The sequence below is a fragment of the Balaenoptera ricei genome, chromosome 6 (assembly GCF_028023285.1).
Source record: "Balaenoptera ricei isolate mBalRic1 chromosome 6, mBalRic1.hap2, whole genome shotgun sequence".
Taxonomy (NCBI): Eukaryota; Metazoa; Chordata; class Mammalia; order Artiodactyla; family Balaenopteridae; genus Balaenoptera; species Balaenoptera ricei.
This window is the reverse complement of record NC_082644.1, coordinates 121535894-121557071: the sequence shown is the minus strand read 5'-3', so window position 1 is coordinate 121557071 and position 21178 is coordinate 121535894. Positions and strand designations below refer to the sequence as shown.

At 50.6% G+C, this 21178-nt stretch overlaps 1 protein-coding gene across 5 annotated transcripts in view; it reads left to right on the top strand.

Annotated features, from left to right (window-relative positions):
- Positions 1 to 21178, top strand: part of NACC2 (NACC family member 2) — a 74463-nt gene that overhangs the window by 40738 nt on the left and 12547 nt on the right. For 3 of the 5 annotated variants that reach the window (XM_059926031.1, XM_059926032.1, XM_059926033.1), the window contains exon 2: positions 15 to 963. In XM_059926031.1, the coding sequence (XP_059782014.1) occupies positions 78 to 963 (886 nt within the window). In that variant the 5' untranslated portion in view covers positions 15 to 77. The remainder of the gene's footprint in view (positions 1 to 14; positions 964 to 21178) is intronic. The other 2 variants (XM_059926035.1, XM_059926034.1) reach the window with 2 other exon arrangements.

The following is a 21178-nucleotide window of genomic DNA, read 5'->3' as shown; positions in this document are numbered from 1 at the left end:
CCTCTCTCCCGCAGATGTGCCCCGCTCGGCCGCTCCCGCACTGAGAGTCTGAGGCCCACCCGCCGCCCCCGCCCGCCATGTCGCAGATGCTGCACATCGAGATCCCCAACTTCGGGAACACCGTGCTCGGCTGCCTCAACGAGCAGCGTCTGCTGGGCCTCTACTGCGATGTGTCCATTGTGGTCAAGGGCCAGGCCTTCAAGGCCCATCGGGCCGTCCTGGCCGCCAGCAGCCTCTACTTCCGCGACCTGTTCAGCGGCAACAGCAAGAGCGCCTTCGAGCTGCCGGGCACGGTGCCGCCCGCCTGCTTCCAGCAGATCCTGTCCTTCTGCTACACGGGCAGGCTGACCATGGCGGCCAGCGAGCAGCTCGTGGTCATGTACACGGCCGGCTTCCTGCAGATCCAGCACATCGTGGAGCGCGGCACGGACCTCATGTTCAAGGTGAGCTCACCCCACTGCGACTCGCAGACCGCTATGATCGAGGACGCCAGCTCCGAGCCCCAGAGCCCCTGCAACCAGCTGCAGCCGGTCACCGCCGCGCCGCCCTACGTCGTGTCCCCCTCCGTGCCCATCCCGCTGCTAACCCGCGTCAAGCACGAAGCCATGGAGCTGCCGCTGGCCGCAGGCCCAGGCCTGGCCCCCAAGCGCCCGCTGGAGACGGGGCCCCGGGACGGCGCGACGGTGGCGACGGGCCCCGCGGTGGCGGCAGGCACGGCCCCTCTCAAGCTGCCCCGGGTCTCCTACTACGGGGTGCCCAGCCTGGCCACCCTCATCCCCAGCATTCAGCAGGCGCAGTGCTCCCAGGGGGAGCGGACCAGCCCGGGAGCCAGCAGCCTGCCCACCACCGACAGCCCCACCTCCTACCACAACGAGGAGGACGAAGAGGACGACGAGGCCTACGACACCATGGTGGAGGAGCAGTACGGCCAGATGTACATCAAGGCCACGGGCAGCTATGCAGGTAACGCGTGCTGGGGGCCTGTCCCCACGCCACCACTGCGGCCGCCTGCCTGCGGGCACGGGCGGACCTCCGGGCACCTCCTGTGTGGGCACCGAGGCTAACCTGGCCTTACCCCGTGGCACTCACAGCCTGGCAGGAAGACGGGCACGTCCGGGGGCCAGGGCACCCCGGGGGCACAGCTCGGGGTGGCCACTGTGCTGCAGGTGTACAGGGACAGTCCCCAGCCCAGACCGGGCGAGCTGGCAGGAGCTGACACCTGAGGCAGGAGCAGGACCCAGGTCCGTCTTGCAGGGCCTTAGCTAAGGACTTTAAACTCGATCCTGGGTGAGATGAGGGGCCACGGGAAAGTTCAACCACAGCGTGGCGTGTGGGACGGAGCCCTGGCTTTCACCGGACCGATGAAGAGACTGAGGGCCTCAGTGGACCAGGGACCTGCCTGAGGGCTCACAGGGCAGTGTGTGACCCAGACTGGTCACTCACCTGCTTGAGGCCTCAGTGTCCCTGTCACTGAGGTGCCTGCCCCAGCAGGCCCATCTTCGCTACCTTTGACCTCAGCCCTTTCCCCACCCATGTGCTTTTGCCTTCGCTCTGGCTCAGGGAGGCCAGAGAGTCCCTTGGGCCCCTCCCAGTCGCGGCCGTCTCCCTGGGGCCAGCACCAAGCGGCAGGCCAGAGAGTGCCTCTTGAGCTGAACGTGTTGCCCCTCAACTTATTTTGGGGGGGGACTCCCGCATTTGGGATCTATAAACCCAACACGCACTGATTCGCGATGCCTGGTGTTGCCTGTAAACTGCATCACAGTCGCCAGAGATGGGTTCAGGATTTGCTGCGTGAAGGGTCCCGTAGTTGAGGCCCCAGGTCAGGTGTCCCCTTGCCTTCTGTGTTCCCCGAAAACTGGCTGTGTGCCTGGGCCCGCTGCCTGTCCTGATTTGCATGCGGGGCCCGTGTCCAGTAACTGGCCCGGATGCATGCTGCCAGTGGGAAGTGGCATCCCAGAGCTGGGGCCCCAGAGGGCAGTTTGGGGACTCTTTCCGCCCCTGAGACGCACCACGTCCTTGCGCCCTGATGGGGCCGACGCTGCCCCTCCTCTCCCTCCCCCTTCCGCTCCTCCCCCTCCAGGCGGGCACTGGTCCATCAGTCCTGGGGGGGCGGGAGCAGAGGATGCCTGGTGCACTGGCCAGCTCGGGCCGTTGGGACAGCCGGTCCCCGTGTGGCACTGGACGGCTGGGTTTCGGTCTCTGGTCTGGCCAGCGTGGGCCCTTCTCAGCGTCCCTCTCAGAGCTGTGGGGGAGGCACGGCCCTGGGCAGCTCCCTCCAGGGGCTCTGGGCCTTGGTTTTCCCAGAACTCATGACTTTATTTGAATGCGTGTTGTCATGTTTGTATGAATCGTGCAGGATACTAGCACACAGACCACCTCCGTCTGGACTGGGTATTTTCCACTTAGTGGTAGGGGGTGGGGCTTGGTGTTCCTGACACCGAGAAACCGCAAGCTCTGGTGTGGGTCAGGCCTGGCCGGGACCCCGGGAACCACCCATGTGCGGTTTCCTCTGCCCGACCCCGCCATCTCCCTGACAGCCCCCAGGGGGTCGAAAGATCCGCTGGCACCCAGACTGGGCCAGAGGGAGCTGGGGTGGCTCTCAAGCCCCTTCCCCAGGAAAACAGGCTACACGGGCTCAGGGCCAACCCCGCAGCCCCTGAGGACCGCCCCCCCAGTGCCAGCAGCTGGACGGGGCTCAGCGGAGGGGTCAGAACAGAATCTGCTGAGGGCCCAGGGGTGGGGCTGCCCACCGGTGGTCCCTGGCGGTGCAGTGCCGAACCAGGAGAGGACCCTAGTTCAGGTGTCGCCCCAGGGTCCTCCCTGTATGGCCCCCTTCCCGCCAGCGTGGCCTCGGGCCTTGGTGTGTCCGAGACGGTGAGAGACAGCACAGGTGCTGGGATTGCTGGGTGTGGGTGCAGGGCGGCAGCCCGTCTGAGGGCACCTGCCCCTCTGGCTGCATGAGCCTGGACCCTCTCCTCACCCGGACAGTTGTGGCCCACCTGCGCCCTTGGATTTCCCAAGGAGCCAAGGGAGGTGGCCGTGGACAGCCCGGGGTGCGGCTTGGGAGACGGAGCTGCCCCACTGCCTTGACTGGGACTGGGTCTTCTCACCAGCCCCTCCCGCACTGAGACCAGCTGCTGCGTCCTACTGGGGCCGGGCACGGCTCGGCCAAGGCCTGTGAGCCCCGCACCCCACATCCCTGGCAGCTCTGGAGGTGGGACGGGGTGGAGGGAAGCTGCGAGACTGGGGGCGGTGGCCTGGGAGCCTGTCTCCAACAGGACTCGGGAGGCTCCGGTCTGGGTTTTCTCCTCCCTGAGCCCGTAAGTGGGGCAGGGAGGGGGAGTGTGATTTCTTGGTTAAAATCTAGGTTATCGGCAGTGACGTTGCTGGCATCACTGGGCACCGGGCGCGCTGGGAAGAGGGTTGGGGGGAGGGTCCGTGGGGGCCGGGCAGGGAGAGAGGGGCCCGTCCGCAAAGGCTGGCTGCTCCTTGGGCGCTGGTTTCCCGTACCCCAGGCTCCCTCTGCGTTGGCCTGGTCTGGCCAGGGGGCATCCTCACACCCCCCATGGGCAGCCGAATAGCCAGGTGCCCCGTGCCGGGGCCTGGACAAGGATTGGGCAGGGCTCTCGAGCTGGTGGAATCTGGAATGTTCCAAGGTGAACTGGCGCATGAGGGTTCTCAGGAGTCCCTTCTCCTTTCGGTTTCCCCACCTGCCAAGGGAGGGGGTGGCCTGAGTGACCTTCAGGGGTCTTCTCTCCGGCACGCCGTGTGCAGGAAAGCGAAGGATGCAGAGCCCTGCACTGGAGACCCCGTCCCCACCCTCATCCCTATGAAGACCTGTTAACAGCTCCCACGTGATGGGCTTCTTGTTGTGGACATCGAGGAATTGAATATTACAGATGAGTGGATGGACTCTTGATCCCTCCCCCCAGCAGCCCCCGCGTGGTTTCCTGTTTCCGTCCTGTGTGTTCCTCCATTCTGTCCAACTCCTGTGTCATTGTCCGTTAGTGGAGATGCCGTGGTTGATTTATACACTTCCCTGTTGGAGGATATTGGGTGGTTTCTAATTGGTTAGGTTAGGAGAGGTGCCACTGGGAAGGCCCTAACCATGATGGGGCCGATCAGACTCACCCCACATCGCAGTGGGCTCAGCCCCCCACCCCGGGGCCCAGGGCAGCTCCTGCTGCAGCTCCGCAGGGCCCAGAGCCAGTGGGCATCTTTCTGCACATCAGCCTCTAGCCGGGAGTGGAGCAGGAGCGAGGGGCCACCCCGTCAAGGCAGCGCGGGTCTGGGGGGGTTGGTGTTGGTTCCGGGGGTGGGCAGGGCACAGAGGGCACTCCGCCGTGAGGGGTCCGCTTCCATGGTCTCTACTTGTTCACGCTCTTTGGGCACATCTGTACCCACAGGCTGCGAGCGGTGATGGCCAGGAAGGGCGTAGTCACTGCCCTTACCTGCTGTGGACACACAGAGACACAGACTGGACCCTGACGCGGTGTTTCATCGTGGCGGGGGGCCACCGTCAGGGCAGGCTGCCCCTCGGCCCGGGAGTGAGGCTGTGGGGTGCGGGGATGAGCCGACAGAGGGCATGGAGGGGGAGGTTCCCACGCCATCCCGGGCCCCCTCCCCTGCTCTTTGCGGTTCTGACCACCTTCTGGCCTCCGGGCCCGCCCCCCTCACTGGGCAGATGTGCTCCCTATGGGCTTCTGAGCCACAGGCCCGCCTAGGTGTTCACGCACCAGCCCCGAGCTTCCACCTTCACGCTTTCCCGGGAGGGGACCGCCGCGGGGTGCCCTGCCGGTGTGGCCGGTGAGCTGGTGGCCCTGTGTGGCCCTGCTCTCCCTTCCCCTCCGGGTCTGCCCGCTGTCCCCACGCCTGGACGCGGGACGGACCCTGGTGGTGCGCGGGAGGGGGTCCTGGCACGCGGCAGCACGTCTGTTCCCGGGTTCCGCCGCTCTGAGCAGGGGCCGCAGAATGGCTCCTGCACGCGGGAGGATAGAGCCCTGCCGCGGGCCAGGCCGTCCCAGCATGGCCTGTGAGGTCAGCGCGGCTGCTGGCCCATCTTAGCCTGCAGCGTTCCCCCCCCCCCCCCGCACGGCAGGGCGTCCCTCCAGCAGAGCCTCTGGGAAGCCTGGTTGGCGGCTGCTCCCACCCACAGCTCAGAGCTCACGAGCTGTCGCTTGGGGGTCCCACAGAGAGGGAGCAGTCAGCATGGGTTCTGCGAGCCCCACTCCCCGCCACCCACGCTGCCTCCTGCCCTGGCCCAGGAGCGTCCGCACCGTTAGAGCCCAGCACAACCCCTGGCCTGGCTACAGTGGCGCCCAGGTGGGGGCGGCCTGCCAGGCTCGGGGGGGTTCCCGCTCTTCTAAGGCAGCATCCTGGCAGCTCAGGCCAGGCGAAGGAGGTGCCAGCGCCAGCGTGTCTGTCCCACTGTATACCCCGGAGGCTGCCCTGAGGGCTGGCCGGGCACCCCAGGCGCCATCTGGGGCTCATCCCTGAGGGCCTCCAGGAGTGGCCCCCCTGGCTCCCTGGCCTCAGCTTCCATGCAATGTCACGTTTAACCCTCACACCCCCAAGCACCCTGAGATTTCTTCTTAAACCAGTTTTATTGAGGTGTAACTTACATACCTCGGTGACACGGGTATGAAACTACCCATTTGAGATCTGGGTGTGGGGCCATTAGCACAGTCAGATGGAGAACGTGTCCGTCACCCTGGGGGCCCTTGCGCCCCTTTGCTGGCATCCCCTCCCCCACCCCCAGCCGTGGGCAGCCTCGGATCTGCTTTCTGTCCTCTGGATACTTTTGTCTGCCACGTAAACAGAGTCAGGCTGTCTGCACTCTGGTCCGGCTGTCTCGTCAGCAGAATGAGTTTGAGACGTGCCTGTGCTGGGTGGGCAGGCCTGCCTTTTTCTCCCCCTCTTTTTTATTTATTAAAGCGTTTACACACAATAAAAAGGGCCAGTTTCAAGTGTACAGGTGATGAGTTTGGCCATTGTAATCAGTCAAGTACCACGGTCAAGATACACAACAATTTACTTCCCTCAGATGTTTCCCCGCGTCCTCCCCACCCCATCACACCACCGCAGCCCCCGTTGCTTTCCATCACTATCATTTTTCCTTAAGTGGGATCACACAGAACGGAGTCTTTTATTTTTGACTTTTTTCATTTACTGTATCTTGAGATCGATTCATCCCTGTGGTTCTGAGTGTGGGTCCTTGGTCCTCATGGTTGATGGTATTCTCCCATGCCGTGGACATGCCACCAGTGGCAGTCGTGTGTGGCCGTTATCATCGTGCTGCTGTGAACATCCACGTACACGTGGGACTGCTTTTTTGTTCATCTACTGAAATTATTATGTGGGTTTTCTCCTTAATTTTACTGATGTGGTGTATTGCATCAGTTAATTTTTAAATGTTGAGCCACCCTTGAACTCCTGGGATAAATCCCACTTGGTCATTATGTTTTATTGTTTTATATATTGCTGGATTCAATTTGCTAATGTTTTCTTAGGGAATTTTGCATCTACGTTCATGAAGGTTAATTATCCGTAGTTTGCCTGTAGTATCTTTGTCTGGTTTTGTAGGAGGATATGCTAACCTTATGTCTCTTCTCCTTAATTTTCTGAAAGAGTTTGTATAAGTTTGATGTTATTTCTTTCTTAAGCATTTGATAGAATTCATTGACCAGTGAAGCCACTTGGGCCTGCAGTTCTGTTGTTGTTTTTGTTCCTTATGGGAAGGTATTCAATTATACATTCTGTTAGTTTAGATGTAGAACTGTTCAGCTTTCTCTCACATCTTGCTCGAGCCGTGGTAATTTGTGTCTTTCAAGGAATTTATCCATTTCTGATCTATGCAGGTATTAATATAGCCGTGCCAGCTCTCTTATGTTTACTATTTACCTGGTGTTGGCTGTTTTCATCCTTTTACTGTTAACCTACCTGTGTCTTAAAGCTCAATTCTTATAGGTAGCACATGATTGAGATCTGCTTTTTTGTCCAGTCTGACCACCTTTTATTGGGAATCTTTCGACCATTTACGTTTAGTGTAATTTTCAAGGGGGTTAGGTTCAGGTCTGTCATCTCACTATTAGTTTTTTATTAGTCATGTTTTCTTTTTTTACTCTTTTCCACCACTTTCTGATTGAATTTTTCCAGAGTTTCTCTTTAGCTCTGCTGTTGGCCTAGTGGTTAGACATCCCCCCCACACCCCCGCCATGCTTCGGTCATCTGGAGCTGACTCATGAATCTTTGACTTATCCCATCAACCTTCTCAGGTGTATCACCCCCTCCTGTGGAACTCAGACTTTCAAAACAGTGTGTTTTCATTTCCCCTCTCCGGTCCTTAGTGAAATTGTTGTCATGTATTTTACTTCTTCATAGGCTATGAGCCTTATGATGATGTTATTGTTTTTACTTGAAACAGACAGTTGTCTTTTTTCCACTTTTAGTCACTTTTAAAATTTAAATAGAGTAGAATTTACTGTTTGGGGCAAATTGTTCTCTGAGTTTAAACAAATGTATATAGTCATGTGATCACTTCCATAATCAAGATACAGAGCAGTTACCTCCCACATTTTATCATCCCCCTGCCTCCCCTTTGTAGTCTTTTCTTCCTCTCCCCCAACTCCTGCGACCACCGGTCTGTTTTCTGTCTCATCAGTGGAATCACACAGTGTGTAGCCTTTTGAGTCAATGCATTTGAGGTTCATTCATGTTGTGTGAGTTTGTGGTTCTTTTGTTTTTTTTTTTTTTTTTTGGACTGCTGAATAGTATTCCCACAATGGGTTTATCTAGTTGCCAGTCAAAGCACCTTTGGTTTATTTCTAGTTTTTAGTGGTAATGGATTGAGCTGCTACAAACATGGCATCTAGGTTTTTGTGCACCCTTGAATTGTCAGTTCTATTTGGTAAATTGGCCTTGGAATGAGGTAGTGGGTCATATGGTAAGTGCATATTTAACTTTATAAGAAATTGCCCAAACTCTTGTCTAAAATAGTTCTGTCACTTTACATCACCACCAGCAAAGCAGGAGAGTTCCTGTCATTGCATGATCTTGTCAGCACTTGGTTTTGTCTTTTTTTTAAAAGCCATTCTCATGGTCTATAGTGGTGTCACACTGTAGTGTTAATTTGTATTTCTCTAATGTCTAATGATGTGGAACACCCTTTGTGTATTTATTTGCCATCTGTATACCTGCTCTGGTCAAGTGCCTCTTCGAGTCTTTTGCCCTCTTTTTATTGGGTGGTTTGAATATTGAGTATTGTTGATATTGTGTATTCCTTATACATTCTAGGTGTGAAAGTCCTGTGTTGGATATGTGACTCGTAAACATTTTCTACTAGACTGCAATTTGTCTTTTCTTTCTCTTAGTAGTGTCTTTCATAGACATTTAAAAATTTTGATGAAGTTTATTTTTTAAATTTTTAAATTTTACTTTTGGCTGCGTCGGGTCTTAGTTGTGGCACACGGGCTCTTCTTTGCAGCAAGCGGGATTCTCTCTAGTTGCGGCGTGTGGGCTCAGTAGTTGTGGTGCGTGGGCTTTGTTGCCCCACGGCATGTGGGATCTTAGTTCCCTGACCAGGGATTGAACCCACGTCCCCGCATTGGAAGGCGGATTCTTTTTTTCTTTTTAAAGAATTTCACTTTTATTTATTTATTTATTTTTGGCTGTGTTGGGTCTTCGTTTCTGTGCGAGGGCTTTCTCCAGTTGCGGCAAGCGGGGACCACTCTTCATCGTGGTGCGCGGGCCTCTCACTGTCGCGGCCTCTCTTGTTGCGGAGCACAGGCTCCAGACGCGCAGGCTCAGCAGCTGTGGCTCACGGGCCGAGTTGCTCCGCGGCATGTGGGATCTTCCCAGACCAGGGCACGAACCCGTGTCCCCTGAATTGGCAGGCAGACTCTCAACCACTGTGCCACCAGGAAAGCCTCTGGAAGGCGGATTCTTAACCACTGGACCGCCAGGGAAGTCCCCTGATGAAGTTTAAATGGTCAGTAATTTCTCTTACAGATGATGCTTTTGGTGTTGTATTTGATTCTTTACCTAACAAGATTATAAGAATTTTTTCCCCTATGTTTTCTTCTAGATGTTTTATGGCTTTGGGTTTTCCATTTAGTCTGTGGCCCATTTTGAGTTAATTTTTGTATAAGGTGTGAGACATGGATCGAGGTTCTGATTTTTTTTCCATGTGGATGTCTAATTTTTTTTAAGAAATTTAAAATATGAAAAAAAACCTATTATGTTTACCCACATATTTACCTTGTCCAGTTCTTCATACTTCGTATAGATTAGAGTTTCCATCTGGTGTTATTTTCCTTCTGCTTGGAGAATTTCCTTCAACCTAGTGATGGACTAGTAGTGAATTCTGAAAAATTACAAAGAGGTCTTTATATCACCTTTTAAAAAAATCTGCCTTATTGAAGTATAATTTATGTATAATAAAATTAGTCAGTTTTCATTGTACAGTTGTCACCTTCATTCTTGAAGGGTATTTTTGCTGGATGTAGAATTCTAGGCTGACTGTTACTTTCGGCTTTCAGTAGACGTTCTCTTGTCTTCTGAAATGCATTTTTTTTCCTCAGGAAATCATAATCATTCTTCTCTGAGTTTCTCTGTATGAGTTGTGTCTTTTCTTTTCAGGCTGCTTTTATTTCTGCTTATATTTTGTTGAGCTTTTTGGACGTGTGCTTTTATACCATTATTCCTTCAAATATCTTGTGCCCCTCCCCCCACAACTCCAATTAAACATGTTTTTGTCCCTGAGGTCCCAAGGCTCTGGTTATTTATTAGTTTTTAGCCTTTTTTTCTGTTTAGGCTTTAGATGGAGTAGTTTCCATTGCTGTTTCTTCATGGTCGCTGATCTTTTCTGCAGTTCCGTTTTGCTCTTATTTGTATGTTCCATTTCTGCCCTCATCGAGTTCCTGCTTTTACATTTTTTAAAAAGTTCTGATTGTATTTTATAGCTGGTTTTAAAGCCTTTGCCTGCTAATGCTGTCCACTTTGTTATTTCTTGGTCTGTTTCTACCTACTGATTTTTCTCCTCCTTTGGATCACCTTTTCGTGGTTCTTCACGTGTCTATTAATTTTGTAACAGGTGCTGGACATCGTGGATGTTGAGCACTAGCTGTCTTGTCCTGAGTCTCTCATAGTGGAGTTAAGTGGAATTTCCATAATGAGTAATGATTTTGAGCACTTTTCCATACTCTTGGCAGCTTGTCTGTCTTCCTTTGTGAAGTGCCCATTTAAATCTTCTTTCCCACACTTTTGTAGAGTGAGTTGTCTGTCCTTTTCTCACAACTTTTCGTGAGCTTCTAAGTACTCTGAATAGACCTCTTCTGTCAGACAAGTGTCGTAAATATCTTTTCCCACTCTGCAACTTGTCATCTTCTTAATGTAATTTTGATGTAGTAAGTTTATTAACTTTTTTCTCTTTATCAATAGCTATTCTTATATCTTGTTTAAAGAAATCTTCCTTTACCTCCAAATCAGTGTAATGTTCTGCTATGTACCTTAAAGTTGTCTTTTTGATTTGAAATCATTTTAAGTTTGCAGAAATGTTTCAAGATAAGCACAAAGAACTCCCGTATACCTTTCCCTCAGACTCACTAGCTGGTAGGAATTTGCCACATTTTGCTTTGTCATTCTTTTTCTCTTTTTATGTATAGGTTGTTTTTTCTTTTTTTTTTTTCCTCTGAACCATTTGAAGACAAGTTGCAGATGTTATGCTCTTTTACCCCAGAATACTGAGCATTGCTTACAAACAGGACATTCTCTTGCATAAACACAGTACAGTGTTCAAAACTCAGGAAATTCAGGGTTTTTTTGTTTTGTTTTGTTTTGTTTATTTATTTATTTTGGCTGTGCTGGGTCTTTAGCTGCAGCACGTGGGATCTTCGTTGCGGCATGCATGCAGGATCTAGCTCCCTGACCAGGGATCGCACCCGGGCCCGCTGCATTGGGAGCGCAGAGTCTTACCCACTGGACCACCAGGGAAGTCCCCAGGAAATTCAGTTTTGACCCAGCACTACTATATAATCAACGATGCTTAAATTTCCATGCTTAAATTTCTCCAGTTCTCTCAGTATTGTCCTTTGTGGTCATGTTGGGTTTTTCTGATCCAGTATTCAGTTCAGAATCACACATTGCGGGCTTCCCTGGTGGCGCAGTGGTTGAGAATCTGCCTGCCAATGCAGGGGACACGGGTTCGAGCCCTGGTCTGGGAAGATCCCACATGCCGCGGAGCAACTCGGCCCGTGAGCCACAGTTACTGAGCCTGCGTGTCTGGAGCCTGTGCTCCGCAACAAGAGAGGCCGCGACAGTGAGAGGCCCGTGCACCGCGATGAAGAGTGGCCCCCGCTTGCCGCAACTGGAGAAAGCCCTTGCACAGAAACGAAGACCCAACACAGCCATAAATAAATAAATAAATAAATAAATAAAAGAATCACACATTGCATTTCTGGTTATTCTCTTTAGTCCTTTTATTCTGGAATAGATTCTCAGCTTTTATCCTTCATGAGACTTTCCTTTTGAAAGACCATGGGCTGGCTGTTGTGCAGAAGGTCCCTCTATTTGGGTTTGCTGGGTTTCGTCTCACGATTGGGTGCCTGGTGTGCGTCTCTCCTGGAATTCCACAGGAACAATGCTGTGTCCTTCTCCAGCCACGACCCTGGTCTGGCTCAGTGTTGGTGATGGCCCCTTAGGTCATTTGGTCAAGGTGATCTCTGCCAGGTAGAGTCACTGTGAGAAGAGAAGGTGTGTCATTAACCTTTCACCCAACCCTTTTAGTGTTTATTGATGATTCTTGCCTGGATTGATCACTACTCTGATGGTTGCAAAGTGGTGATCAAAACTCCATAACTCCTACATTTATTAGTTGGTGGTCTTTTGTACGGAAGAGCTTCTCCAGACCCCCTACTTATTTATTTTATTCCTTCACTTGTTGTTGTCGTTTATTTGGTGTTAGTATAAAGTTGCTTTTTTTTCTTTAAGCATTTTCATGTTGTCTTTTTCAGCAAAATATCCCAGGCTCATCTTATGCTTTCTGTTCCCCAGCCCTGGAGTCAGCTTTTTTCCCTCTGAGTGGGGAATGGTATTTAGGAACCAAGATCTGGGTGCTACGTTTGCTTATTGCTACTAGGGTGCTGTTTTTATACCCTTTTAGTAGTCAGAGCTAGGAATTTATATATTTAAAAATCACGAGTTTGTACTGATATCTCCAAATTTAACTCCATGTCCTAGGCTTCTCCCAGCCTCCTCTCTTCCTTACGTATGTTTTCCCCTCTAACAGTCAAGATTCAGACTCTCCTGCTTTCTTTTTTTTTTTTTTTTTTTTTAATTTTATTTATTTATTTATTCACTTATGGCTGTGTTGGGTCTTCATTTCTGTGTGAGGGCTTTCTCTAGTTGCAGAGAGCAGGGGCCACTCTTCATCGCGGTGCGCGGGCCTCTCACTATCGTGGCCTCTCTTGTTGCGGAGCACAGGCTCCAGACGCGCAGGCTCAGTAATTGTGGCTCACGGGCCCAGCCGCTCCGCGGCATGTGGGATCCTCCCAAACCAGGGCTCGAACCTGCGTCCGCTGCATTGGCAGGCAGATTCTCAACCACTGCGCCACCAGGGAAGCCCCCTCCTGCTTTCTTATTAAGGCTTTTCTCTCTGTAGTATATCTGGAATTGATTTTTTTTTTAATGTGGTGTGATATGGGGCTCAAGATTTACTTTTTTTTTTTTTTAAGAGGATTTTAAAAAAATTTATTTATTTATTTATTTATTTATTTTTGGCTGCGTTGGGTCTTCGTTGCTGCGTGCGGGTTTCTTTAGTTGTGGTGATCAGGGGCTACTCTTTGTCGCGGTGCACGGGCTTCTCATTGCAGTTGCTTCTCTTGTTGCAGAGCACGGGCTCTAGGCACACAGACTTCAGTAGTGTGGCACGCAGGCTCAGTAGTTGTGGCTCGCGGGCTCTAGAGCACAGGCTCAGTAGTTGTGGTGCACGGACTTAGTTGCTTCGCAGCATGTGGGATCCTCCCGGACCAGGACTCGAACCTGTGTCCCCTGCATTGCCAGGCAGATTCTTAACCACTGTGCCACCAGGGAAGTCCCATAAGTCTCTTTGCTTTTTCTTTTCCTTTTTTAATTTATTTATATTTATTTTTTACTGCGTTGGGTCTTCACTGCTGCACGCTGGCTTTCCCTAGTTGCGGCGAGCGGGGCCTACTCTTCGTTGCAGTGTGTGGGCTTCTCATTGTGGTGGCTTCTCTTGTTGCGGAGCATGGGCTCTAGGTGCGCGGGCTTCAGTAGTTGTGGCTCGAGGGCTTAGTTGCTTCGTGCATGTGGGATCTTCCTGGACCAGGGCTCGAACCCGTGTCCCCTGCATTGGCAGGTGGCGGATTCTTTCTTTTTTTTTTAAATGAGACCTTTTATTTATTTGTTTGTTTGTTTATTTTTGGCTGCATTGGGTCTTTGTTGCTGTGCGCAGGCTTTCTCTAGTTGCAGTGAGTATGGGCTACTCTTCGTTGCGGTGCAAGGGCTTCTCGTTGCAGTGGCTTCTCTTGTTGCGGAGCACGGGCTCTAGGCGCACGGGCTTCAGTAGTTGTGGCACACGGGCTTCAGTAGTTGTGGGGCACGGGCTTAGTCGCTCCACGGCATGTGAGATCTTCCCAGACTAGGGCTTTTGACCCTGTCCCCTGCATTGGCAGGCGGATTCTCAACCACTGCGCCACCAAGGAAGCCCCAGGCTTTTCTTTAAATATTGAAATGGTCGTATAGTTTTCCTCTCCTGCTCTGTTGATGTTATAAATTGCTTTTTCGAATATTGAAAAACCTTGTGTTTCTGGAATAAGCTCAACCTAGTTGTGATGTAGTATCCTTTTTACATACCTCTGGATTCAACTGCCTAATTTTTTTGCCCTTTTTGGGGGGGCTTTCTGGAGCTGTGACCACCCCCAGTCAGTGTTCATCTCCTAGAAGGAGGCCTCAGGTGAGTTGCCAGGTGTCCAGCAGTTGCTAAATCGAGGGAGCCACTCCCATCTGGCCACACCCTGAGCGTGGAGCCCCTGCCTCTGCTGGGGGTGCCCCCCTGCCCCCCACAGAGCTCCAGCCTAAACATTGGGAAGCCTGTTAAATGCATACCCCCCATCCACACAAGGCACACAGTGTGGGCGCCAGTGTAGGTACCCCAAACCCACATCAGAGGAGCGGGAGTTTGGACCCAGCGCCTGGACCACTGGCTGCGTGGGACAAGCCCATGCTTTTCATATTGCCTCATATTTTCTCTAGGATTTTTGCCACTATGTGGACGAGAGAGGGTACCCTCTAATTTTCCTTTAAGGTAATCTCTACCTTTTTTGCTAGCAAGGTTATCTGGCCTCATAAAATGATTCGAGAATTATCACCCCTCCCCCCTTTTAAAAATGACATGGAAGAGTTTGTATAACATTAGTCCATTTCTTAAGTATTTGAAGTAATGCCCAGATGAAGCCACTTAGGCCTGGAGTTTTTTGCAGGACGGTATTTATTAGATTCATGTCTTTATTAGGTCCAAGTTCAAATTTCTTTTTCTTCTTGTGTCAGTGTTGGCAAGTTGTGTTTCTCTTCAAGTTTACAGGTTTCATCTAATTTTTAGATTTGTTGGCGTGAATCTACTACTTATATCCTCTTAAAATCTTCCTAACGTTTATCAGAGAAAGTGGCGAACTGTGACATGGGGCACATCTGCCCCATGGCCTGTTTTGGTAGAGCCCACAAACTAAGGATGCTGTTTATATTTTTAAAGAGATGTTTACAAGGAAAAAAAAGCAAAAACGAAGGATATTCAACAGAACCCAGCCTAAAAGATTGACCCTCTGGCCCTTTACAGTAAAAGTTTGCCAACCCCTGTTCTGTAGAATCTGCTGTGTCATGTTAATACAATATTAACAATTAATATTGTTAATTTGTGTCTTTTTGCCTCTGCCTCATTATCCTTCATTCAATCTTGCTAGAGAGTTTCCAACATACTAGTCTTTTCAAAGAACCAACTTTTGGATTTTTCCCTCTTATGTATACAGTTGACCTTGGGACTGCATGGGTCCACTTATACACGGATTTTTTGTAATAAATACAGTAGCTGTAAATAAATATACATTTCTTTTTCACATTTTCTTTTCCTTTTTGATGTCTAGTGCTGGTAACACATATAATACCTACAGTGTTCTGTATCATATAAGACAATATCGATGCAGGTACTGAGAGACAGATGATTCGTCTTGTAAACAGATGATGTAAGCTTACGATATTCGGTGAATACAGTCTAGTACTGTAAATGTGTTTTCTCTTCCTTATGATTTTCTTAACATCTTTTCTCTAGCTGACTAAGAATACAGTACAAATACATGTAATATACAAAATGTGTGTGAACTGACTGCATATGTAAGGCTCTGGTCAACAGTAAGCTATTAGTAGTTAAGTTTTGGGGGGGAGACAGAAGTTATATGCAGCTTTCCGACTGCTCAGGTGTTTGGCGCACCAACCCTCTCACTGTCTAAGGGTCAACTGTACTTATATATATATATATATATATTTTAAATTTCAATTTATTTCTACTTCCTCTGAGTTAATCAGCTATTCTTTTCCTAGTTTCTTGATCGATTGATTTCTCAGCCTTTTAAAATATATGCACTTTAGGGCTGTCCATTTCCTGGTCAGCACGGCTTAATTCTACCCAACACATTTTGATACGTTGTATTTCCATTATCATTCAATTAAAAATATTTCCCAGTGCTTTCGTGATTTTTCTTTTCTTGACCCTTGGGTTATGTAGTGGTGTGTTGCTTACATTTTCAAACATGTTTTGGATTTTCCGGTCATCTATTTGTTGTAATTTCTGAATTAAATTTCCTGTGGTCACAGAATATATTCAGACCACTTCATTGCTCTGACGTCTGTTGAGACTCTGTGCCCCAGCAAATGTTCCATATGCACTAGACAAAAACTATGTTGCACCAATAATTAAATCAAATCTTGCATACTCTTTCAGATTTGTTTTTATCTTCCTATGTTGGCTCAAGAGATGGGGCGTTCAAATCTCCAAGTAGGCTTATAGATTTGCCATTTCTCCTTTTAGTTCTGCTGGTTATTATGAAGTTTTGATTTGGGTGCCTATCAGTTGCAGGCTTGTTTCATCTTCCTGGTGAACTGGTCCTCTTATCATCGTGAAATATCCTGTAGCACCAGGAAAGCTTCTTGCTTTGAAGTCTGCGTGGTCTTACATCAGCAGAGCTGCCCTGTGTCCTTCTCTTTGATGTTCACCTGGTGCACCTTTTCCGCCATCTTTCGCTTTCAAACTTTCTTTTGTTTGAGATTGTCCTTTTGTTTAAGATTGTCTCTTGGGTTTTGTTTTTTTAATCCAGACTTAACAGTTTTTCACTGGAGTGTTTAGTCCACTTACATTTCATGTAATTACTGGTATCTTTGGGTTTCATGTACCATCTTAACTATTTTCCCTTTGTCCCCTCTGATCTTCTGTTGTTTCTCCATTTTTTTCCCCTTCTTTCAGGTTAATCAAGCATTTTACTCTATTTGCCTTTCCATGCCTGTTGTAAGTTTGTCTGCTGGTCTCTGAAGGGTTGGAGGTTTCAACATTCATCCTGACCCGTAGCCTTCCTTCAAGGAGCCTCACAAAGGCCTCCATCACTTTAGCCTCTTTGTGCCCCCTGTCGCGCTGGTTGGGGTTGTTTGCATGTTTTGAGCTGCACCAGCCCTTTTGTTGTTGTCATTTTAAATGGTTGTGTTTATACTTACCTGCACATTTATTTTATCCACATATTCCTGCTTTACCCTCGCCCTCTTTTTGGGGGGGCACCGCACCGCGAAGCTTACAGGATCTTAGTTCCCCAACCAGGGATTGAACCCGCGCTCTCGGCACTGAAAGCGCTGAGTCCTAACCATTGGACCATCAGGGAATTCCCTACCCTCGCCCTCTTATCTGGGATCACCTTCTTCATATGGCTTCATGTCTTTAATCAGTTTGGAGTTCTGGGTCATTATAGCTTCCCACATGCACCCGCCCTCCTTCCCGGGCTCCCGTGACACGCGTGGTGTGCATTCACCGCGTCCTGGGAATTCCAGGTGACTTTTATTCTGTTTTATGACTTTCCTATTTCTTTTTTCTTCTGCTGCTTTAACCTGGAAGTTTTGGATTGAATTATTTTCCAGTTCACCAATCTTCTCATCTGCTCTGTTTAATTTCCTTTTCAACCAATCATATTTCTAGGATTTGATTGTTTTTATTGATTCTAGTTTTCTGGTGAAATTCTCCATCTTGTACATTTCTTGCACAAATTAAGAGTCGTTATTTGAAAAGCAGTGTCTGCCTGTTTAACCTGTTACAGATCGCCCATGGGTCTGATCTAATGTCTCTTTGTAAATTGTGGGGGTTTTTTTTAATCATTTGGCTCTGCTTTCTTGTATTGCTGGTAATTTTTTATTGAATGCTTCACATTGTGTGAAGACATTTTGGAAGCTCTAAGCAGAGCTGCTCCAAAGAGGGTCCGGGACCTGTTAGAGGTCTGCCTGAGCGGCCGTCGGATTTATCAAGCAGTGATGTGACCTCCTGGAGTAAGTCAGGCTGGGCGCTCCTGGTTGCCCTGCTCCTGGGCCCTGGCTGTTCCCGGGTCTCGGCTGAAAGCCTGGGTGTTCCCCAGAGCACCGCCTGCTCGGCAGGCCCCAAATCTCAGTGTTTGTCCAGCCCATACGTGGGACGCCACATTCTTTTTTGAATTTATTTATTTTATTTTTGGCTGCGTTGGGTCTTCGTTGCAGCGCGTGGGCTTTCTCTAGTTGCGGCGAGCGGGAGGTACTCTTCGTTGTGGCACGCTGGCTTCTCATTGCGGTGGCTTCCCTTGTTGCAGAGCATGGGCTCTAGGCGCATGGGCTTCAGTAGTTGTGGCACACGGGCTCAGTAGTTGTGGCTCACGGGCTCTAGAGCGCAGGCTCAGTAGTTGTGGCTCGTGGGCTCAGTAGTTGTGGCACGTGGGCTCAGTAGTTGTGGCACGCGGGCTTCAGTAGTTGTGGCACACAGGCTCTAGAGCGCAGGCTCAGTAGTTGTGGCTTGCAGGCTCAGTAGTTGTGGCGCACAGGCTTAGTTGTTCTGCGGCATGTCGGATCTTCCCGGACCAGGGCTCGATCCCCTGTCCCCTGCATTGGCAGGTGGTTTCTTAACCACTGTGCCACCAGGGAAGTCCCCGTAAGTTTGTTTTCTATGTCTGTTGAGTCTGTTTCTGTTTTGTAAATAAGTTCATTTGTATCAGTTTTTAAGTTCCCACATATAAGTGGTATCTCATGATACCACTTTCTCTGTCTGATTTACTTCACTTAGTACGATAGTCTCTACTGGGCAACTTTTTTGAACGCAGCTTTTAGAGTTGTTCTTGCTGAGGGGCTCAGTCCACTATTGGCTACTGCCTCCTACTCACAGTGGGCGTCTCCGGGGTATTTTACAAGTTCAGTGCATTTATTTTTGTGTAGCTAACGTGTGCTCGTTATCTTAAAGAATGTAGAACGATCATACAGTGAAAAGCCGTTCTCCCGCGTGGCCCCTCTGCCTCCCACTCTGGTTCCCAGAAGCATCCACGGTCAGCCTGGCATCCACGGGTGGGCAGGGAGGCTGCGAGCTTCTCAAGGTCAGCACTGGGCAGGAGGATGGAGAACAGAAACGGGACAGGGTCAGATTGGCGATAGAAGAGCTGCCGGCATCACTGTGGTGGGTGTGAGGGGACCAGGCAGGGGACCACTGGGGTCTCCTAGGGCCAGATTTGGGCGCAGGAGACAAAAAAACCCAGAGCCCTGGGCCTGGGGAGGGGCAGCACCAGGTTTCATTGGGACGGGCTGAGTGGGAGGGGGAGCTGCCCAGAGGGAGTTTCAAGTGTACCGAGCTGTGGCCCGGGGGGCCGGTCACCAGGTCTGGTGGCCGCGGTGCAGGCTTGCACTGGCCGCAGAGCCCTGCTGGAGCACCGTCCAGGGACTGGTCTCTCGGCCCTGCGTCTTCCCCAGCAGCTATGCCTGTAACTTCCTGAGCACGGGGCCTGGAGACCCGCTGTGTCTCTTTGTGTCCTGGCAGCTGGGGTTTACACACAGGTCCTCCCGACTCTTGGCCTCGTGTTTCTGTTTCCACCTTTATTTTTCTTTCTTACTGGCTTTCCCTGCCAGACTTTTGCTATTTTTTACCCCACATGCCAAATTGCATTGGCTCTTGGATGCATTTCGTGCCCCCGTTTTAGATCCAAGAAATGGGATGCATCTTACAGCCGGTGGTGTATCACAGTTACGTTGCTGTCACGTAAAAGACAGAATGATGCCCGTGGTGACCCCCCCAGCCGCCTGGGCCCAAGTGCACCTGCAGGAGCCACCACCTGCCCTGCTCCTGGGATGCTGATACAGGTGTGCCCAATGCAGATGCCCTTCACGGGTGTGGCCCTTTCAGAACTGCCAGTCTGGTTGGCACTGAGCTGGCAGCTGCAGAGATGGGCTAGATCGCCCACCCGTGGTGCGTTTGTTATGAGTGGAGGCCGCCCGGAGCTGAGCGGAAGGGGGCTGGGGAGGGCTGGGCGGCCGCCTGGGCACGGAGTGGTGTGGCCTGAGTGTCCACCACCCAGAACAGCTCCGTCAACCAACCCCCAGGGCCCCAAGACTCCACCGTGCTGCTCCGACAGTCACTCCCCAACCCCATCCCCTGGCAGCCACTGTTCTCTGTCCCATGGTTCTGTCTTTGGAGTGTGTCCGACACATGGACCTGCCCAGGAGATAACCCTGGACACTGGCCCCTCTGCTGGGCGCAGCGAACCTGGGATCCATCCAAGTTGTGCATCAGTAATTTGTTCCTTCTTGCGGCCCTGTGGTGACTATCGTGTGGACGGCTTCCTGGCTGTCCCTTCCCCTGACGCAAGACATTGGGTGTTTCCAGTTTGGGGCATCTGTGAGCAGAGCGGGTGTGGACATTTCTGTACAGTGTTCGTTGCGTCCAGCCCTCATTTCTTTCTTCTCCTGGGTAAATACCTAAAAGTGGAATTGCCGGCTCAGCTATGCATACGGTTAACTTTATAACAAACTGCCACGTGGTTTCCAGTGTCCTCACCGCCGGGACGAGCATTCCAGTGGCTCCGTGTCCTTGCCGGCCTGTGCTGTGCTCAGGTCCCGCTGAGCCGTCCTAACCGCGAGCAGTGGTGTCTCAGCACGGCTTTAATTTCCATTTTTCTAAGGGCTCAGGATGTTGAACATCTTTTCATCTGCTTATTTGCCATCTATGTGTTCTCTGGCGAAGTGTCTGTTCAGATCTTTTGCCCATTTTTTTTTTTTTAAGCATCTTTATTGGAGTATAATTGCTTTACAATGGTGTGTTAGTTTCTGCTTGCCCATTTTTAAAATTGGGTTTTTCGTTTTCCTTCTGTTGAGTTTTGAGAAGCCTCCCTGGAGGCACGTGGTTTGCAGATCTTTCCTTGGTCGGTGGTAGCTGGCTTGTCTTCTCGTCTTTCATAGACAAGAGTTCTTCATTTTGATGAAGTTTAGTTTCTCATTTAATTTCTTTTAGGGATTGCGCTTTTGGAGTCACGTCTAGGCTTTTAGCTGAACCCAAGATCACAGATTTTCTGGTGAAAGTTTTGTAGTTTTGTGTTTTACGTTTAGGTCTGCGACCCACTTTTGTTCATCTTTGCATAAGGTGTGAGGTTCGGCTCATGGGTTTGTGCCTGTGTGTGACCTGTGACTTGGCACCGTTTGTTGGGAGGCTGTCACTTCCTTCTTTGGGTATGTGTGCATCTTTATCACAGATTGGCCAGCGTACTTGTGTGGGTCTGTCTCTGGACCGTGCACTGTGTGTCTGGCAGGCCTGGTCACTATGCTTTGTGGGGAGCCAGTGTTGGGTGGTGCGGTGCAGCATTTTTCTTTCCATTTGGTTTTCAGTTGTATTTTTCTATATAATTAAGAACTAGGGGTTCGGTTTCTTATGCTGCCATCTGAACAAACGGCATACACTTTTGTGGAGTGGGGATCACCCTTATTGTCCTCTGTCCACCCCACCCAACCTCAGCAAAGCTACACTGCGGCTGGACCAGGGCGGCTCGGGCACCTGCCGGTGGTCACCCACATTGCCGGGGCTCCCGGGGGTGGGGGCTGCTTATGCTGTCTCTGATGGTGATTCCCTAGGACACACTAT